At 38.8% G+C, this 22,342-nt stretch overlaps 1 protein-coding gene across 1 annotated transcript in view; it reads right to left on the bottom strand.

Moving 5' to 3' along the window:
• RGS22 (regulator of G protein signaling 22) overlaps positions 1-22,342 on the bottom strand; it is a 131,326-nt gene that overhangs the window by 52,190 nt on the left and 56,794 nt on the right. Inside the window, exons 12-14 of the mRNA XM_046642526.1 lie at positions 20,620-20,734; positions 19,057-19,179; positions 18,153-18,254 (exon numbers count right to left, since the gene is read on the bottom strand). Coding sequence (XP_046498482.1) covers positions 18,153-18,254; positions 19,057-19,179; positions 20,620-20,734 — 340 coding nt within the window. The remainder of the gene's footprint in view (positions 1-18,152; positions 18,255-19,056; positions 19,180-20,619; positions 20,735-22,342) is intronic.

Here is a 22,342-nt window from a genome sequence, read left to right as displayed (position 1 = left end):
CCACCAAACCCAGGAAATAAAAAAGAAGCTTGCCTGTCTTGGCCCAAACTCTATGTAAAAGAAAAATATATCTCCTGAGAATTCATTATTGCGAGTTTACCACCATGTGGGATTGGTTTTCAAGATAACCCTTGGCAAATGAGGAAACTCCAAGATGAAAAACTAGCATTAAAAACATGCCTAGCAGAAGCACATAGATAAAAACCTTACTAAAGAGCTCATAATTCAAAATTACAAAACACACAAGGAAAGAATCCACCATGTCAGCAGAAATAAAAAAATAGTAGAATTACTTCTCCCAAGAACTACAAATCACAGAATTATTAGATACTGTAGAAGGCAGACTCTAGGGTGGCTCCCATGAACACAGTGTCTCTTAGTGTTCAACCCCTTCATAATCTTCTACCTCCAAGTGTGGGTGTAATGTGTCGCTTGCTTCTAACCAACAGAATACACCAATAGTGATGAGATTTATATAATTGTGTGTATGTGACTATGTTACATAAGATGGTAATGCCTATCTTACTAAGAAAGTCTCTCCCTTGCTGGTTTTGGAGAAGCAAGCTGGCATATTGTGAGCTGCCAGATGGAGAGGGCCACATGGCACAGAGCTGTGGCGGCCTCTAGCTGACAGCCAGCAAAAAACGGAGTTCTCGGTCTAGTGGCCGGTAAGGAACTGAATGCTAACAACATGTAAGCACTGAAGCAGATCCTTCCCCATTTGAGCCCCAGATGAGAAACCAGTCCTGGCTGACATCTTGATTTACAGCCTTGAAGAGGACCCAGCAAAGCTGTGCCCAGACTCCCTATCCATATAAGCTATGAGATAATAAATGTGTGTTGTTTTAGGCCACAAAGTTATGATAATACTGTTATGCAGGAATAGATTACTAACACGGCTATAGATTATAATACATGTTTAAAATGCTTAAAGACGTAAAAGAAGAAATAAAACACATGGAGAAAAAAAGTAAGACCAAAAAAACAGTGGAAAGATTTGAAAAACATAAGTAGAATGCCTAATAACAAAAAACTTAATTACTAAAATGATTTAGTTCAATGGATGGGTTAAACAGCAGATTGAAATCTGCTGAAGAAATAATAGATGAACTGTAAAACAGATCAAAGGGAAGTGATCTATTTCAGTATACTACATTAAAAGATGGAAAAACTTGGGGGGGGCTGGCCCCGTGGCCGAGTGGTTAAGTTCGCGCACTCTGCTGCAGGCGGCCCAGTGTTTCGTTGCTTTGAATCCTGGGCACGGACATGGCACTGCCCATCAAACCATGCTGAGGCAGCGGCCCACATGCCACAACTAGAAGGACCCACAACAAAGAATATACAACTATGTACCGGGGGCTTTGGGGAGAAAAAGGAAAAAATAATATCTTAAAAAAAAAAAAGATGGGGAAGAAGATCCAAGATGGCGCCGTGAGTAGTACTCCTTGTCTCTCCCCCTTCGAGTCTACCATTATTTGGACACTCATCGCTTAACAAAGGATATCCAGATAGCATCTCAGGATGTCTGAGAGACCCACGCGACTATACATCGGAAGGCGGACGGACTTCCCTCTGGGAGGAGGTGGAGATAGGTGAAAACTCTCCGACCCCGACCGAACAGCGTAGTACCTGCAAGCGGCTTTCTTCCAACGGACGCCCCCAGAAGATCAACACACACCTAGGGCAGGAGCGAGCGCACACCAGAAGAGCGACGGTGGAAACAGGTGACCAGAGCCCTACCTAAACTCCCCGCAATTACTCCTAAACGCAGAGGGAAACTCCAGAGTTACACACTTGAGCCCGCGGGGAGAGTCTCACCCTGCCATTGGCGGGGAGATCCCACCTGGTGTCCACAGCACCTGGAGGGTCCCAGAGAGAATCACAGACGGCGCGGTGGCCCCCCGGCTGCCACTGCCTGCAAGGCAGGGCAAGGGATTGCCGGAGATCTCGGAGAGGACTGGGGCTGGGTGGAGTTCCAGAGGCCAGCTCCATGGAGTGGGGGACAAGCTCCAGAGTTCCGCCGGGGCAGCAGACAAAACTCTCCGTCTGCCATTAGCGGAGGGGCTCTTCCCAGCATCCACAACACCGGGAGGGTCCCGGAGAGGAGAATATCAGGCAGGGCAGCAGCCGACCAGCTACCACTGAAATCAGGATCTCCGGCTATCCCCCAGACAGGGCAAAGGGCTCCCCGAGTTCCTGGGGAACAGGACTGGGGCTGGGTGGAGTTCCAGCGACCCGGCTCCGTAGCCTAGGGGGAAACCCTACAGGCTCACAGCAGCCTCAGCGAAAGCCTCTGCACAGCACTAGTAGAGAGCACCCATCCGACAGCCACAAGGCTGGAAGACCCTGGGACAAAAGTAGCATAGCGAGGTGAGCTAACCACAGACTGTAGAAGATGCTAATAGCTCTGCTGCGACCCATAGTGGACAAGTGAGATTTTGTGGGTGCCGACAGTGATGGAGCGGCAAATATAAGTGATCCTACCCCTGGCCGCTGGAAAAGCCCATAACACCGTTGCAGACCCCAAGGAGGGAGCATGTCTAGGTGGGCTGCAACAGTAGGCACCAGCAGCCTGAAGCTCCCCCGTGACGGCCCTCATGGCAGAAGAGGGAATCCAAAGGACCACTGTGACTACAAGGAGGGGCCCAGGCCCAGTTAGCAACTGCAGATAGGGTTCCTGGTTGGTGCAGTATAAACAGCTGCTCCCCCACCACACCAGCAGAAACAAGTGGAAGGAGCAACTAAACTCTATCTCTATGCGGAGGCACAAATCTACAACATCAAGCAATATGAAAAAATACATTAAATCTCCAGAACAGAAGGAAAATAACAAATACACAGAAAACAATCCCAAAGAAAATGAGATATATAACCTAAATGACAATGACTTCAAAACAGCCATCATTAAAATACTCAATGAGTTAAGAGAGAATTCAGATAGACAACTCAACGAGTTCAGGAGCTATGTCACAAAAGAGTTTGATACCATAAAGAAGAACCAAACAGAAATACTGGAAATGAAGAACACAATAGAGGAGATTAAGAAAAATCTAGATGCACTGAACAGTAGGGCCGATAATATGGAGGAAAGAATTAGCAATTTGGAAGATGGGAATATAGAAATGCTGCAGGCAGAGGAGGAGAGAGAAGTAAGACTAAAAAGAAATGAAGAAACTCTCCGAGAATTATCAGACACAATTAGGAGATGCAACGTAAGGATTATAGGTATACCAGAGGGAGAAGAGAAGGAGAAAGGGGCAGAAAGCCTATTCAAAGAAATAATGGCTGAGAACTTCCCAAATCTGGTGAGAGAGATGGATCTTCAGGTGACAGAAGCCAATAGATCTCCAAACCTTATCAATGCAAGAAGACCAACCCCACGGCATATAGTAGTGAAGTTAGCAAAAGTCAACGACAAGGAGAAAATACTAAGGACAGCCAGGCAGAAGAAACTAACCTACAAAGGAACCCCCATAAGGCTATCAGCAGATTTCTCAGCAGAAACTTTACAGGCTAGAAGAGAGTGGAATGATATATTCAAAAATCTGAAGGACAAAAACCTACAGCCGAGAATTCTCTACCCAGCGAAAATATCCTTCAAATACGATGGAGAAATAAAAACTTTCCCAGATAAAGAAAAATTAAGGGAGTTCATTGCCACAAAACCTCCTCTTCAGGAAATCCTCAGGAAAACCCTCATTCCTGAAAAATCTAAAAAAGAAAAGGGGCTACAAAACCAAGAGCAGAGGAGATAAGTAGAAGGACAACAACAGAAAGTAGCAGCTCTTCATCAGAACAGATTAAACCATGTCACAAGAAACAAAGGAAATTGAAGAAAACCGGAAAACAAGACATAAAATGGCAGTGGTAGGCCCCCACATCTCAATAATCACTCTACATGTAAATGGATTGAACTCCCCAATCAAAAGACACAGAGTGGCAGGATGGATCAAAGAACAAGACCCAACAATATGCTGCCTCCAGGAAACACACCTCAGCCCCAAAGACAAACACAGACTCAGAGTGAAGGGATGGAGAACAATACTCCAAGCTAATAATGAACAAAAGAAAGCAGGTGTCGCTATACTAATATCAGACAAGGTAGACTTCAAAGCAAAACAGATAAAGAAAGACAAAGAGGGACAGTATATAATGATAAAAGGGACTCTCCACAAAGAAGACATAACACTTATAAATATATACACACCCAACACAGGAGCACCAAAATTTGTAAAGCAACTCTTAACAGAACTAAAAGAAGACATCAACAACAATACAATAATAGTAGGGGACCTCAACACACCATAAACACCATTGGACAGAACATCCAGACAGAAAATCAACAAGGAAATAATAGAATTAAATGAAAGATTAGACCAGATGGAATTAATAGATATATATAGAACACTTCACTCAAAAACAGCAGGTTACACATTCTTCTCAAGTGCACATGGAACATTCTCAAGGATTGACCATATTTTGGGAAACAAAGCAAGCATCAATAAATACAAGAGAGTTGAAATAATATCAAGCATCTTTTCTGATCATAATGGTATGAAACTAGAAATCAACAACAAGAAAAAAGCAGAGAAAGGTGCAAAATTGTGGAGACTAAACAACACGCTTCTGAGCAAACCATGGATTATTGAAGAAATTAAAGAAGAAATCAAATATTATCTGGAGACAAATGAAAATGAGAACACGACATACCAAATCATTTGCGATGCAGCAAAACCAGTCCTAAGAGGGAAATTCATCGCAATACAGGCTCACCTCACTAAACAAGAAAAAGCTCACATAAGCAACCTCAAACGACACCTAACAGAACTAGAAAAAGAAGAACAAACAAAGCCCAGAGTCAGTAGAAGGAGGGAAATAAAAATAAGAGCAGAAATAAACGATATTGAAACAAAAAAGACAATAGAAAGGATCAATGAAACAAAGAGTTGGTTCTTCGAAAAAATTAACAAAATTGACAAACCTTTAGCCAGACTCACTAAGAAAAGAAGAGAGAAATCTCAAATAAATAAAATTAGGAATGAGAGAGGAGAAATCACAACAGATACCAATGAAATACAAGGGATCATAAGAGAATACTATGCAAAACTATATGCCAACAAATTGAACAACCTAGAAAAATGGACAACTTCCTAGACTCCTACAACCTCCCCAAACTGAATCAGGAAGAAATGGAGAATCTGAATAGGCCAATCACAAGTAAGGAAATAGAAACGGTAATCAAAAACCTCCCCAAAAATAAGAGTCCAGGACCAGATGGCTTCTCTGGAGAATTCTACCAAACATTCAAAGAAGACTTAATACCTATTCTTCTCAAACTATTCCAGAAAATTGAGGAAGATGGAGTACTCCCTAACACATTCCATGAAGCCAACATCACTCTGATCCCCAAACCTGACAAGGACAACACAAAGAAGAAGAACTACAGGCCGATATCACTGATGAACATAGATGCAAAAATCCTCAACAAAATTCTGGCAAACCGAATACAGCAATACATCAAAAAGATTATACACCATGATCAAGTGGTATTTATACCAGGGACACAGGGATGGTTCAACATCTGCAAGTCAATCAACGTGATACACTACATCAACAAAATGAAAAACAAAACCACGTGATCATCTCAATAGATGCAGAGAAGGCATTCAACAAGATCCAACACCCATTTATGATAAAAACCCTCAATAAAATGGGTATAGAAGGAAAGTACCTCAATATAATAAAGGCCATATATGACAAACCCACAGCCAACATCATACTCAATGGACAAAAACTGAAAGCCATCCCTCTGAGGACAGGAACAAGACAAGGGTGCCCACTTTCACCACTTCTATTCAACATAGTACTGGAGGTGTTGGCCAGAGCAATTCGGCAGGAAAAAGAAATAAAATGAATCAAAATAGGTAATGAAGAAGTAAAACACTCGCTGTTTGCAGATGACATGACCTTATATATAGAAAACCCCAAAGAATCCATAGAAAAACTATTGGAAATAATCAACAACTACAGCAAAGTAGCAGGGTATAAAATCAACATATATAAATCAGTAGCATTTCTATACACTAACAATGAACTAACAGAAAAAGAACTCAAGAACTCAATCCCATTCACAATCGCAACAAAAAGAATAAAATACCTTGGGATAAACTTAACCAAGGAAGTGAAGGATCTGTACAATGAAAACTACAAGACTTTCTTGAAAGAAATTGACAACGACATAAAGAGATGGAAAGACATTCCATGCACATGGATTGGAAGAATAAACATAGCTAAAATGTCCATACTACCTAAAGCAATCTACAGATTCAATGCTATCCCAGTCAGAATCCCAAGAACATTCTTTACAGAAATTGAACAAAGAATCCTAAAATTCATATGGGGCAACAAAAGACCGTGAATTGCTAAAGCAATCCTGAGCAAGAAAAACAAAGCTGGTGGAATCACAATCCCCGATTTCAAAACCTACTACAAAGCTACAGTGATCAAAACAGCATGGTACTGGTACAAAAACAGGTCCACAGATCAATGGAACAGAATTGAAAGCCCAGAGATAAAACCACACATCTATGGACAGCTAATCTTCGACAAAGGAGCAGAGGGCCTACAATGGAGAAAAGAAAGTGTCTTCAACAAACGGTGCTGGGAAAACTGGACAGCCACATGCAAAAGATTGAAAATTGACCATTCTTTTTCACCACACACCAAAATAAACTCAAAATGGATCAAAGACCTAAAGATTAGGCCTGAAACAATAAGTCTTCTAGAAGAGAATATAGGCAGTACACTCTTTGACATCAGTTTCAAAAGAATCTTTTCGGACACTATAACTCCTCAGTTGAGGGAAACAATAGAAAGAATAAACAAATGGGACTTCATCAGACTAAAGAGCTTCTTCAAGGCAAGGGAAAACAGGATTGAAACAAAAAAACAGCTCACTAATTGGGAAAAAATACTTACAAGACACTTATCTGACAAAGGGTTAATCTCCATAATATACAAAGAACTCACATGGCTTAACAACAAAAAAATAAACAACCCAATCAAAAAATGGGAAGAGGACATGAACAGACATTTCTCAAAAGAAGATATAAATATGGCCAATTGACACATGAGAAGATGTTCATCATCGCTAATCATCAGGGAAATGCAAATCAAAACTACACTAAGATATCACCTTACACCCGTTAGATTGGCAAAAACATCCAAAACCAAGAGCAACAAATGTTGGAGAGGTTGTGGAGAAAAAGGAACCCTCATACACTCTTGGTGGGAATGCAAACTGGTACAGCCACTATGGAAAACAGTATGGAGATTTCTCAAAAAGTTAAAAATAGAAATACCCTATGACCCAGTCATCCCATTATGGGGTATCTATCCTAAGAACCTGAAATCAGAAATCCCAAGAGTCCCTTGCACCCCTATGTTCATCGCAGCATTATTTACAATAGCCAAGACGTGGAACCAACCTACATGCCCAGAAACTGATGATTGGATAAAGAAGATACGGTATATATACACAATGGAATACTACTCAGCCATAAAAAAAGACAAAATTGGCCCATTCGCAGCAACGTGGATGGACCTCGAGGGTATTATGTTAAGCGAAATAAGCCAGTCAGAGAAAGACGAACTCTATATGACTCCACTCATAGATGGAAGTTAACATATTGACAAGGAGATCTGATCGGTGGTCACCAGGGAAAAGGGGGAGTGGGGGGAGGGCACAAAGGGGGAAGTGGTGTCCCCACAACATGACTAACAATAATGTACAACTGAAATCTCACAAGGTTGTAATCTATCATAACATTAATAAAAAATAAAAATAATAAAAAAAAATGGGCAGGGGACACGAACAGACATTTCTACAAAGAAGATATATGGATGGTCAGTAGACACATGAACAGATGCTCATCATCACTAATCATCAGGGAAATGCAAATCAAAACTACACTAAGATATCACCTTACACCTGTTAGAATGGCAAAAATATCCAAAACCAAGAGTGACAAATGTTGGAGAGGCTGTGGAGAAAAAGGAACCCTCATACACTGTTGGTGGGAATGCAAACTGGTTCAGCCACTATGGAAAACAGTATGGAGATTTCTCAAAAAGTTAAAAGTAGAAATACCTTATGACCCAGCCATCCCACTACTGGGTATCTATCCTAAGAACCTAAAATCAGCAATTCCAAAAGTCCCATGCACCCCTATGTTCATCGCAGCATTATTCACAATGGCCAAATCATGGAACCAACCTACATGCCCAGCAACTGATGACTGGATAAAGAAGATATGGTATATATATACAACGGAATACTACTCAGCCATAAAAAATGACAAAGTCCTCACATTCACAACAACATGGATAGACCTTGAGGGTATTATGTTGAGTGAAATAAGCCAGACAGAGAAAGGCAAACTCTGTATGACTCCACTCATAGGTGGTAGTTAACATATAGACAAAGAGAACTGATCGATGGTTACCAGGGGAAAGGGGGGTGGGGGGAGGGCACTAAGGGTGAAGTGGTGTACCTATATCATGACTAATAATAATGTACAACTGTAATTTCAAAAAAAAAAAAAGATGGAAAAAAACTTGGGAGGTGATGCCAGCATCACGTGAATGAGTTGTTCCCTTTGTCTCTCCCCTCTAACTTGCAACCAACTGGACATCCATTGATCAACAGAGGATTTCCTACACAGCATAACAAGGCACATAAGAGATCCAGGTATCTACACTGCAGGTATCTATACTGCAGCTGCAGGTGGGTGGACTGGACTCGCAGGAGGCAGTAGAACTAGAGGAACAGCCCCCTACCCCATCCCCCGGCAGAGCAATCCAGGGCACAGATTCTCCACACTGGCCGGCATGCCTGAAAGAAAACAGGCACAGCTTGCTACCTGCCCGTCTCCCAGACGACTTGGCTGCTTGCCTGTGAGTAGTCCTGAAGAGGGCAGAGAAGGCAGGCTGGCTTGCTACTTGCCCATCTCCCAGCAAACTCAGACTACTCACCCAAGAGTGGTCCTGGTGGGGGTGAAGAAGCCAGGCCAGCTTGCTCCTTAGTCTCCCAGCAGATGTAGCCTGTTTACCTGTGAGTAGTCCCAGTGGGGACAGAGAAGGTGGGCCAGCTTGCTACCTGGCCATCTCCCAACAGATCAAGTATGTACGCCCTCTCCCCCAACAGTGACAAGGTCTTTCCAACAGTGGACATAGTATACAAAACTCAAGTTTTCCTGGCTGGGGCAATGTACTATGACCTGAGTTTTCAAAGCATACCAGCTAGTGCCAGAGACCAGAGGCTGCACAGTAAGCAACAACAAAAACCTCATCCTTGGCCCCTGCTCCTCTGCCAGCAGTGGCAGGTGGAACCCACAACCAGAGGTTTCAGGAATCACAGCAGAACCAGTGACCCAGCCCCCAGTGGTGGCATCCCTGACACGAGCTTCACCAGCAGGAGGGGGCTGCATACAATTCCTCCAGTCCCCAAGCTCCCAGCAATGACAGTGACACCTGTAAACCCAGCACCCCTGGCAACGAGCACCCTCAGACAACTCAGAAGCAGCAGCACAGGTGCATGGGGAAGCAGCATCCAAGCCCGTGCAGAGCCCATGGAGAGTCAGTGGAGGAATACAAGACACAGGTGACCCCAGAAGCAGCAGAAGTGCTCGTAGCCTGGTGACCCTGTTGGCAACACTTGAGAGCAAAGTGAAGGCACTGGCAACCCCAGAGGCAAAAGTGGCACAAGGAGGGCACTGATGATGCTCCTGGCAGAGGTAGGAGAGTGGGGAAAGTATGGGCTCTCAAAAACAACCAGGAGCAGCACAGAACCAAAGAAACCAAAGCTGTACTCAAATAAGAAAGGTAGTAGCAACCACAAATTATAGGAGCAGAGGTTCAATTCATCAAATACCATGAAGACCTACAGTAACATGGCAGAAGAGAAGGAGAATGACAGTCTCTAGAAATCAAACTTGAAGTCATAGAAGATTACAATCCGATTGACAGAGAATTCAAAATAGCTCTCATAAACTCAACAAGTTACAAGAAAACTCAGAAAGAAAGTTCAATGAGCTCAGGAATAAAAGTAACGAACAGAAGAACTACTTCACCAAAAGACTGAAACTCTAAAAAAAACCAAATAGAAATTCTGGATATGAAGAACACAATAAATGAGATGAAAAATAATGCAGAAAGCATAAAAAATAGAGCAGACCATATGGAAGACAGAATTAGTAAGCTCAAGGACAGAAACCTAAAAATGAGTCAGGTGGAGGAGGAGAGAAAGCTAAGATTTAAACAGAATAAAGACATACTTTGAGAAATATCTGACTCGATTAGAAAAAGTAAAATAAGGATTATAGGAACCCTAGAAGGAGAAGAGAGGGAGAAAAAAGCTGAGAGCTTAGTCAAAGAAGTAATGGCTGAGAACTTCCCAAATCTGGGGAAGGGTCTGGACATGCGAGTACTTGCAGCTAATACAACTCCTAATTATTTCAATGCAAAAAGACTTCCCCAAGGCATATAATATTAAAACTGTCAAAAGCCAATGACAAAGAAAATATATTAAGAAGAGCAAGACAGAAGAAAATAACCTACAAAGGAACCCCCATCAGGCTTTCAGCAGATTCTCAGCAGAAACCCTACAGGCTAAGAAAGAATGGAATGATACATTTAAAATACTGAAAGAGAAAAACTATCAGCCAAGAATACTCTACCCAGAGAAATTATCTTTTAAATATGATGGAGAAATAAAAGCTTTCCCAGCAAACAAAAGCTGAGGGAGTTCATCACCACTAGACTTGCCTACAAGAAACATTGAAAGGAGTCGTCCTATCTGAAACTAAAAAGCAAAGGTTTACAAAACCTTGAGTAAGGAGATAAATAGACAGAGTCAGAAAATTGCAGCTCTATATTAGAATAGTTTAGCAAATACTTAATTATAACATAATGGATAAAGGGAAAGAAAGCATCAAAAATAACTATAAACATTTCAATTTGGTCACAAATTCACAACACCAAAAAGAATAATTTGTGACAACAAAAACAGAAGGGGAAGAAGAAAACGATGGAACCTGCATAAGCTAATGGAGATAAGAGGCTATCAGAAAATAGACTATCTCATCCCAGAGATCTTTTATACAAACCTCTTGATAACCACTAAACAAGAAATCAGAGCAGAGTCAGAAATCAGAAAGAGAAAACTCAGAAAACCATCACAGAAAACCACCAAACTGAAATGGCAGAAATACAAGGGAAAAGAAACAACGGAAATATAGAACAACCAGAAAACAAGAGATAAAGTGACAGTACTAAGCCCTCATAATCAATAATCACTCTAAATATAAATGGGTTCAATTCTCCAATCAAAAGACACAGAGTAGCTGGAAGGATTAAAAAATAAAACCCTATTGGGGTCTTGCTGCCTCCAGGAAAAAAGATCTCAGCTCTAAAGATAAACATAGGTTCAGAGTGAAGGGATGGAATATAATATTCCAAGCAAATGGCAAGCAAAAGAAAGCAGGTATAGCTGTACTGATATCAAATGAAATAGACTGCAAGATAAAAAATGATAAAAGACAAAGATGGGCATTATATAATGATAAAAGGGACATTCCAACAAGAAGACATAACATTTATTAATATATATGCACCTAACACAGGAGCATCAAAGAATATAAAGCAACTATTAACAGACAGCAAGGGAGAAATTGACAGCCACACAATAATAGCACAGGACATTAACACCCCACTGACATTGTGTGGATAGATCATCCAGACAGTCAATAGGGAAACACTGGCCTTACATGAAACACTAAACCAGATGGACTTAATAGATATATATAGAATATCCCATCCCCAAACGGCAGAATACACATTATTCTCAAGTGCACATGGAATATTCTCAAAGATAGTCCGTATATTGGGAAACAAAACAAGCTTCAATAAATTTAAGAAGGGTGAAGTCATATCAAGCATCTTTTCCAACTATAATGCTATGAAACTAGAAATAAACTACAAGAAGAAAGCTGGAAAAGTCACAATTATATGTGGAGACTAAACCACATGCTACTGAACAACTAATGGATCAATGAAGAAATCAAAGGAGAAATAAAAAAATACCTGGAGACAAATGAAAATGAAAATACAACATACCCAAACTTACAGAATACAGCAAAAGTGGTACTAAGAGAGAAATTTATAGCAATACAGGTCTACCTCAAACATCAAGGAAAATCTCAAATAAACAAGCTTACACTATACCTAAAAGAACTAGAGAAAGAAAAACAAAGCCCAAATCAGTAAAAGGAAGGGAATAATAAAAATCAGAGCAGAAACAAATGGAATAGAGACTAAAAGGACAATAGAAAGGATCAATGAAAAGAAGAGCTGATTCTTTGAAAAGTAAACAAAATTGACAAACCCTTAGGCAGACTCACTAGGAAAAAAAGAGAGAGGGCTCAGGGGTCAGCCCAGTGGTGTAGTGGTTAAGTTCGCCTGCTCCACTTCAGCAGCCCAGGGTTCACAGGTTCAGATCCCAGGCACAGACCTACACATCAGTCATCAAGCCATGCTGTGGCAGCATCCCACATACAAAATAGAAGACTGGCACAGACGTCAGCTCAGGGACAATCTTTCTCACAAAAAAAAGAGAGAGAGAAAGAGCCCAACTAAAATCAGAAATGAGAAAGGAGAAATAACAATGGATTTCACAGAAATACAAAGGATTATAAGAGAATACAATAAAAAGATATATGCCAACAAACTGGATAACCCAGAAGAAATCGATAAATTCCTTTTTTATCCATTTTTTAAATCATTTTTATCCAGAGAATCATACAACCTCCCAATACTGAAATAAGAAGCAGAAAACCTGAGTAGACCAATCACAAAAAAAAGAGACTGAACAGTAATCAAAAACCTCCCAAAAAACAAAAGTCCAGGACCAGATGGCTTCTCTGATGAATTCTACCAAACATTCAAAGAAGATTTAATACCTATTGTTTTCAAACTCTTCCAAAAAACTGAAGAGGATGGGATGCTTCCTAACTCATTTTATGAGGCTAACATTACCCTGATACCAAGACCAGACAAGGACAACACAGAAAAAGAAAATTATAGGCCAATATTGATGAACATAGAAGCAAAAGTCTTCAACAACATACTAGCAAATCAACTGTGACAATACATTAAAAGGATCATACACCACAATCAAGTGGGATTTATTCCAGGGATGAGGGGATGGTTCAACATCTTGAAATCAATCAATGTGGCACACTACATTAACAAAATAAAGACTAAAAATCACATGATAATCTTAGCAGATGCAGAGGAAGCATCTGACAAGATCCAACATCCACTTATGATAAAAACTCTCAGTAAAATGGATACAGAAGGAAAGTAGCTCAACATAATGAAGGTCAGATATGACAAACCCACAGCCAACATCACACTCAATAGTGAAAAACTGATAGTTATTCCTCCAAGAACAAGAACAAGACAAGGAAGCCCACTCTCACATAGTACTGGAGGTTTTAGCCAGAGCAAATGGCAAGAAAAAGAAATAAAAGGGATCCGGGGGCCAGCTTGGTGGGCAGTGGTTAAGATCGCATGTTCCACTTGGGCTGCCCAGGATTTGACAGTTTGGATCCTGGGTCCAGACCTACTGACTGCTTGTCAAGCCATGCTGTGGCAGGCGTCCCACATATAAACTAGAGGAAGATGGGCACAGGCCCAGTCTTCTGCAGCAAAAAGAGGAGGATTGGCAGCAGATGTTAGATCAGGGCTAATCTTCCTCAAAAAAAAAAAAAAAAAGAAAGAAAGAAAGAAAAGGGATCCAAATAGGAAAGGAAGAAGTAAAACTGTTACTATTTGCAGATGGCATGATTCTATATATAGAAAACCCTAAAGAATCCACCAAAAAACTATTACAAATAATCAACAAATACAGTAAAGTTGCAGGGTACAAAATCAACATACAAAAATCAGTTGCATTTCTATACACTAACAACGAACTAGCAGAAGAGAAGTCAAGAATACAATCCCATTTACAAGTGCAACAAAAAGAATAAAATATCTAGAAATAAATTTAGCCAAGGAGGTGAAAGATCTATACACTGAAAACTATAAGAGATTATTGAAAGAAATCAAAGAAGACATAAAGAAAAGATATTGCATACTCATGGATTTGAAGAATAAAGACAGTTAAAATGTCCATATTACCTAAAGCAATCTACAGATTCAATGCAATCCCAGTCAGAATCCCCATGACATTCTTCATTGAAATAGAACAAAGAATCCTAAAATGTACGTGGAACAACAAAAGACCCCAATAGCCAAAGCACTCCTGAGAAAAAAGAACAAAGCTGGAGCATCACAATCCCTCACTTCAAAACATACTATAAAGCTACAGTAATCAAAACAGCATGGTACTGACACAAAAACAGACATACAGATCAATAGAACAGAACTGAAAGCCCAGATATAAAACCACACATCTATGGACAGCTAATCTTCAACAAAGGAGCCAAGAACATATCACGGAGAAAGGAAAGTCTCTTCAACAAATGGTGTTGGGAAAACTGGACAGCCATGTGCAAAAGAATGAAAGTAGACCATTATCTTACACCCTTCACAAAAATTAACTCAAAATGGATGACAGACTTTAATGTAAGATCTGAAACCATAAAACTCCTAGAAGAAAATACAGGCAGTACACTCTTTGATATCAGTCTTAGCAGTATCTTTTCAAATACCATGTCTACTCAGGCGAGGGAAACAAAAAAAATACAAACAAATGGGACTACATCAGACTACAAAGCTTCTGCAAGGCAAAGGAAACCACGAACAAAATGAAAAGACAACCCACCAACTGGGAGAAAATATTTGCAAATCATATGTCTGACAAGGAGTTAATTTCCAAAATATATAAAGAACTCATACAACTCAACAACAAAAAAATAAACAACCTGATCAAAAACTGGGCAGAGGATCTGAACAACATTTTTCCAAAGAAGAGACAGAGATGGCCAACAGGCACATGAAAAGATGTTCAATACCACTTATTAGGGAAATGCAAATTAAAACTACAATGAGATATCAACTTATACCTATCAGAATGGCTATAATTAACAAGACAAAAAATAAGTGTTGGAGATGATGTGGAGAAAAGGGAACCCTCATACACTGCTGTTGGGAATGCAAACTGGTGCAGCCACTATAGAAAACAGTAAGGAGATTTCTCAAAAAGTTAAAAATAGCAATACCACATGATACAGCTATTCCACTACTGGGTATTTTTCCAAACAACATGAAACCAACAATACAAAGAGATTTATGCACCCTCATGTTCACTGCAGCATTATTCACAATAGCCAAGATGTGGAAGCAACCCCAATGCCCATCAACTGATCAACGGATAAAGAAGATGTGGTATATATAAACAATGGAATACTACTCAGCCATAAAAAAGACAAAATTGTCCGATTTGCAACAACATGGATGGACCTTCAGGGTATTATGTTAAGCAAAAGAAGCCAGAGAAAGACAAATACTGTATGATTTCACTCAAACGTAGAAGATAAACACCTGGATAAGGAGAACAGATTAGTGGTTACCAGAGGGGAAGGGGGTGGGGGGTGGGCAAAAGGAGTAAAATGGCACAAATGTATGGTAACAGATACAAACTAGACTATTGGTGGTGAGCACCATGCAGTCTATACAGAAACTGATAGATAATAACGTACACCTGAAATTACACGATGTTATAAACCAATGTGATCTCAAGAAAAAAAAAAAGCTGTACGACTATGTGTGAGCAATCTAGGCTCTAAATCTTAGCAGTGATAGATGCTCCCGTGGAAAGCTGTTGTTAGAGTCAAAGACTATCTCTGCACTATGGTGGTGATCCCTTTTCTCCTTCCAAAACCATTTCAACTGGTTTCTACCTGTGCACTATTCGATCTGGAAGGCATGCAGTGAAATCTTCAGGGCATGCCCAGACTGTAGTTCAAACTCTTGGACCATAGTTAGTCATGCTAAATCACTGTCACTAACCCAACATCTACTCTGCCTATAGATATTTCTGTAATACTTCACGAGGCAATAAAAGTTCCAGGTATGTAATTTGCCTACTAGCATACAGGAAAGCATATAAGTCTCTTGGAATCAACTCTTGATCTCCTACCATACAGCGTGGTGGATATATAAAAACAATATAAAATCAAGTTCATAGCAATTTTAACATAGTGCCAGCTGATTATATTCTGCCATTGGCATTATGAATCAAAGGATCTGTATTGTAAATGTACCTTTGAAGAAAGACATACAGCATTTCCATTATAAAGAAATGAATGGCATTTCATACTGCAAAATAAATCTGTAGGATTATGGTATTAGAGGCAATTCTTATATCTGGAGGCACAGAAATCTTAGATAATTAAAACCTAAACCAATTTAGACAGATGCTCCACTAACCAAAAAATAAAATAAAGCAACCATAGGTGCAAAAAGCAAACAAGTAAAACAAAATCACATGATTTGCTCCTCTGATTTCCCCCTATTCACCTAAAAGCAAATGTCTCCATTGCTCCCAGAGCCCTACTCTGCTTTGACTCACCAAAAGAGAACCAAGAGGAGAATAAAAAGTTTATGGGCCTTGATAATCCCAAAACAGAATCATCGATCTCAGAATAACCAAAACTTGACTGCATCCTGTTTCATAATCATTTATAGCTGGCTGAATAACATCATTACTGAGAACGCATAAGTCTACCAAGCTCAAACACAATCTCTGCTTTTACAAGTGCATGAAAATATGGTGATTACAAGAAGAAAAAAAGCCCATGTAATTGAGCAGCTGAAGATTTTTGGAGGAGTACACTGTGTAGTAGTGAAAACATAATAAAAATAACAGATGGTACTTTAGCAGACAGGGCCAATAGGTTAGGGGGAGGAGGATAAGTAGAGACTAACAGGTTAAGGATTAACAAGCAGAAGAGCCAACTGTGTGGTCTCAGAAAATGGTACTTGCAAATTAGACATATGATTTCATGGAGCCAGATCGGGGCTATGTAGGAGCTGAAGCCTTTATTCTCACGGTAAAAAGTACAAAGCTCTGTCAGCTGATTTACAAAGCGTAGTTATTAATGCCAGAGTCAGGGTGGTGGAAGTAACAATAAAAATCCAGCAGTACTCTCTGATGTCCTGAATAAGATTATAATAAGATAATAAATAATATGACAAAGCTAATCTCCTCCACATTGGTTAGGGAGAGGGTCTCTGGAATGGGGTTATTCCAGATTATAAGAACCACATAAGTGGTCAACAGATATAGAAGCGATTAGCAGATTTCTAGGCTTGAAGACTTCTCGCCATAAAAGATCCTCAGAATAAAAAATTGAAAAGATAAGTCAGTTTGAGTCATAATTCTATTCTCTTTCCTTCTCCTGACAAAAAGAGGCCACTTTCTCTGTCTCCCTTAGCAGAGAATCCTCTGTTCTTCCTCCTATATTGCTTTTTTTTCTTCTTCCTTTATTTTGCTTCAGGGTGGTCTTCAGATGTTCTTTTCTCCACTTCTGAGAATCTGTCTTAAATGGTGTGTAGCACAGAAGACCAGGCGATGACACAGGGCCTACACCACACACAGTCAGTCAACATCCTTTCCCGCCCCTTCAACAGGTCAACAGCCTAAGTATACCCAACAATTGATTTCTGCAGAAAGCTCGGAGAACAGCTTTGGTCAATGCCTCTGCTCCCAATCACTTCAACGATTCATTACACGTCCTCTCTTAGAGTTCCCTCTTAAGTCATTCACAACCAAACCAAGAATGCACAGATTAGAAAAAAGACAGGATGTCCTTTATTGGAAGAACAAGTGAAAAAAAAAACAAGTAATTGGTAGCAAAGAGAAAACAAAGCAAACCAAATAAAATAGATAAAACTGAGAATACACAAATCAGATTATAAAACAATATTCTGCTGACATTATTTAAATAAAGTAATCCCATGGCAACAATTTAACTGCTGCCTTTTTGCCTCCACTCCCAGATTTCTCTTATTCGGGGCTGAACACAACTGTTCACTTCTCTGTGTACTTAGAGCTTCACATTGAACCAACGTTATTTACCACTTACTTGGGCTTGCTTGCATACTTTAAAAGGGTGAAGCGTTTCTTGGTAGAAAAGCTGATGATAAGCCTGTAGGTCAAACCAAAAGTACACACTGTTCTTCCACAACTGCAGATGGAAAAAGTACATAAACTATTACCACCCAATTACTAAAGCTCTACAAAGCTCTAATTTCAAATATAAATAATTGTTTAGCTCCTTGGTGTTACCATAAATCAGGCTCAGTTTAAGGCAGTTTTATCTCCTATCACAAACTGGCAACATAGAAAATATTTATTGGTATTGTCACTAGAACATTACATTTTTGCATGTATGCCTCTCACATAATTGGTCATTAAAACAGCAAGTGTTCTGGTTAACAATTAAAGAGGAATCACATATTTCTAGTATGAAACCAAAATCTGGAGGTATTTTGATATATATGGGCAAATGTACACCATACCAGAAATAAACACTACTGTAATAACTGAGCCAGTGAAATACTTTTCATTTGAGCAAGATGAAGACTGTTTGTAATTAAAAAAACAAACAAACTGGAAATAAGCTTGCCACTATCAATTGTAATTCGTAATCATTATAATTATTAAAAATAAAAATGAAAGGATTGATAGAAATCAACTCTGAATTTACTATATATTACATTGAAACAAAATTATATGATAATAAACTATTGTTAATAATGCAAGTCAATCCTTGTCTATTTACTTGTAATTTTAGTAGGATAATGAACCAAAGATAATTATAATTGAGATGTTTAGATTCTTACTAAACATTTAGTATGAAATTTCTTACTAGAGGAGATGGGAATTTTAACATCAAATATAATTATTTGAGCACTGAATTATTTCAACCTCTCATTTTAAAATGAAGTTAAAAGTATAAAATTATATTTAAAACAATTATTTTCTACCTTGTTTCCTGAATGCTCACAGAATTTAGTAAAGAAAAAGCCAGCTCTATTTTCTACATAAAGAGATTGCAACAAATTTTCCATGTCAAATCCTCCCAAGGCACCATCTGCCATGGTTTTAACCTAGATAACAAAACAGAAGTCCATTACCCACCCAGAAACACTGTAATTTTTTTACAACATTGTACAACAGGGTTCATAAATTCTGTCAGTCTGTCATTCTCCCACTGGACTATTTCATTTTCTTTTGTATCAAATATGTAATTAATGCAGCATGTTTGCATATGACTGTCATATAGATTAATTTATGGAGCCAACTATTGCAGCAGAGTTCATTCCAGTATAAACCAATCTGATTTAAAAAAATGTTAAACCTCAATTATTTTCATGTTGCAGACACAGTGATACCATTTTAGGAGTCTTCCAAATCTCTGTTGGTGGCCTCTTTCCTACATGTTTACTGTTATTTTAGCCTTGAGGTGCTGCTATAATAGCTACAAGAGAGTTATAAAAAGAACTATCTTCAAGGCCTCTCAGTGCTGCTCATTAACTGTCCGTAGGGGGTCCCTCTTTGGACAGTCTCACCCCACACAGGTCATGGCCTTTAGACTGTAAATGGCAGTATAAGTTCTCATAAAACTTGCTATTTATGGGTTTCTCTGCCAACAATGCTGGCAACTCTAATACTGTGCTTGAAACACAGAAAGCTGGCTATTTTTCCAAGCACAAGAGTGACTTTAGAATATGAAAGGGGACCCACTATTCACATGAACTCTTTGCTATTTGTTGTGTGGAATTCAGTCTTCCTTATAATCTTAAGATAATTGTGGCATGAACAATTTAGAGTCTAAGTAAGCTTTTTGCTCTGTGTATGTTACAGTCTCTCTGCCACTCTTTTTATCCACAACTAAACAAATCCTGAGGTGAGAATATAATCTTTTTATTGTATTTAACTATTGGCATTCCAAAACTAAAAAATCTTTATTTTGGTAGGAAAAAAATCCTAATTAGAAGAAAAGAAGAACTGTGTGCTTAGAATAAAATAAATAGTTATACACCATCACATTTAAGTGTTCAGACTATATTGGGACTACCAAGGTTTCTACCCAAAGTATAATCCTTAGGGAATACAAAATGTCATCCAGAACTGGTGTATGAAATCCACATTATTAAGGTACCACACTCTGGAAATACTCTGCTTTATAAAAATTCTAAGCTTCTCAAACATGACATCAAACACTATTTTTTTAAATCAAAAACGTTGAAAATTTAATAAAAATCCTAGAGGGTCTTATTTTGTGTCTGAAGTGTCATTATACCAAATCAGAACACAGCTGTTTTTGAAAACAGTAATCAATGGAGTATATAGCAACACAGCACTTCAAAAGGAAACACAGATTAATTTTTTGGGTAAAATTCCTTTTGCAAAGAAAAAATAAAATGTGGTGTTTAGTTTTATATTTAGAAGAAAATATAATGGTAAATCAATAAAAATTCTCTAAAATCAGGGGACATTGATTAATTAAATGAGGAATCAGATGAATCATTTCTCAAAATACTTACCAAAGGTTCTTCTGTATAAGTATATTTTCTATCCAGCTGGGGCTTCAAACATTCAGAAATGTCAGCAAAAGATGTTAAACGAATAACTTTGCTGCTTTCTGACCTCTGCCTTGACCTAAATTATAGAGATGAGAACTAACTGATCAACAAACATATTTTGAGCATCTTTGGTATACATGGCATCAAATATTAAGAGTGCTTCTGAGGATATGAGAGAATCAGAAAAAAAACGTATGAGCATCAGGTCTAGCCCTCAAGAGGTAGTTGAGAAAAATAAGTACAGTCCTACAGAAAGATAACTCTCAATAAAATAAGTGCTGCTTGAATGAATTCAAGAATATATTACAGATACCAAATGACTGGGATGAATAATAAATACTATGGGAGTGTAAGAATGAGAAGTCCCTTTAAGCTATATTAGTAACTAAATAAAGGAGATCTTTCCTGAAAAATGAATATGAGGTATTTTTGTGTATATATGCGGGGCGGGGGGGGGGTTGTTTGTTTATAAGGATTCTTTAGATGGGGAGAATAGTGTGAATAGTAAGCAATATATGAAGGTAGGTAGGGAAAGTCTTGTTTCAAAGGTAGCAAATTAATTAATTTGCTTAGGGCAAGAGGACACTAACAGTGAACACTACATACTACATACTAAACACTATACTAAATATAATTCATATTATCATATTTAATCCTCACAACAGGTAGGATTCACAAGGATTTATGTATGGTAGTTTGGGGTGAGATAATGAAACACTTTGGAGTTAGACTAACAACTTTGGACACTATCTTTTTATATTTTCCTATCCAGCTCCCTTTCCCATAACCCACTGCAATTACTCAAACCTTATTTTCCAGGTCCATAAAACACGCCTGTTCCACCTCACCAATCTCTCTCCACTCCAATCCACCAGGAGATTACTTTGCAAGTTCTTCTTAGAGAAAATGTAGGTACAACATGCTTCAGTTTCCACTCCCCCATGAAGCAGACACTGTTGATTGATTGGCTAACTCAACACCCATTCCTAGTGACATGCTTCTTTAACCAACACCACTGAGATACTGACAAAGCTAAATATTCACTTTGCAAGACTCTCTTGCAGAGAGGGATAGTCACATGACACAGCTGTGACTAATAAGATATAAAATGAAGTCTGACGGGGAGATTCTAAGAAAGCTTGCTTTCCTGACCAAAGGGAGCGGATTAATGAAAATCACCTTTCCTCCTTCTTTATGATTTGAAAGCCTGATGTCAGGAGCTGTAATACCACTGACTAGGAAGGAATGGTCAAGAGTACTACAAAGATTTAGGCCTAATACTTCTGATCCAGTAAACCAATTCTGGTATTTGCCTACCCTCATATTTCTTGTTCTGTGAGAAAAATAAGTTCAATTTGCCTAAGCCATTGTTAGTCAAGTTTCCTGTTATTTGCAGATGAAAGTGTTGTGTCTTTTTTTTCTGCTTTTTCTTCCCAAATAGAGGGCACAAATTACTTAAATCAGGAATAAAAAGGAAACATCACTACTAACTTTATAGAAATTGAAAGAATTATGAAGGAATACTATGAACAACTGTATGGTAATAAATTAGATAATTAGATGACATCAACAAATTCCTAGAAAGACACAAATTACCAAAAATGTATAGACCTATAACAAGAAACTAAATCAATAATTTAAAATCTTCCCACAAAGAAAAGGCTAGGTTCAAATGGCTTCACGG

This window comes from Equus quagga, chromosome 16 (assembly GCF_021613505.1).
Source record: "Equus quagga isolate Etosha38 chromosome 16, UCLA_HA_Equagga_1.0, whole genome shotgun sequence".
Classification (NCBI taxonomy): Eukaryota; Metazoa; Chordata; class Mammalia; order Perissodactyla; family Equidae; genus Equus; species Equus quagga.
Note: the sequence above shows the minus strand (reverse complement) of the source record. Positions and strands in the feature narration are given on the sequence as shown.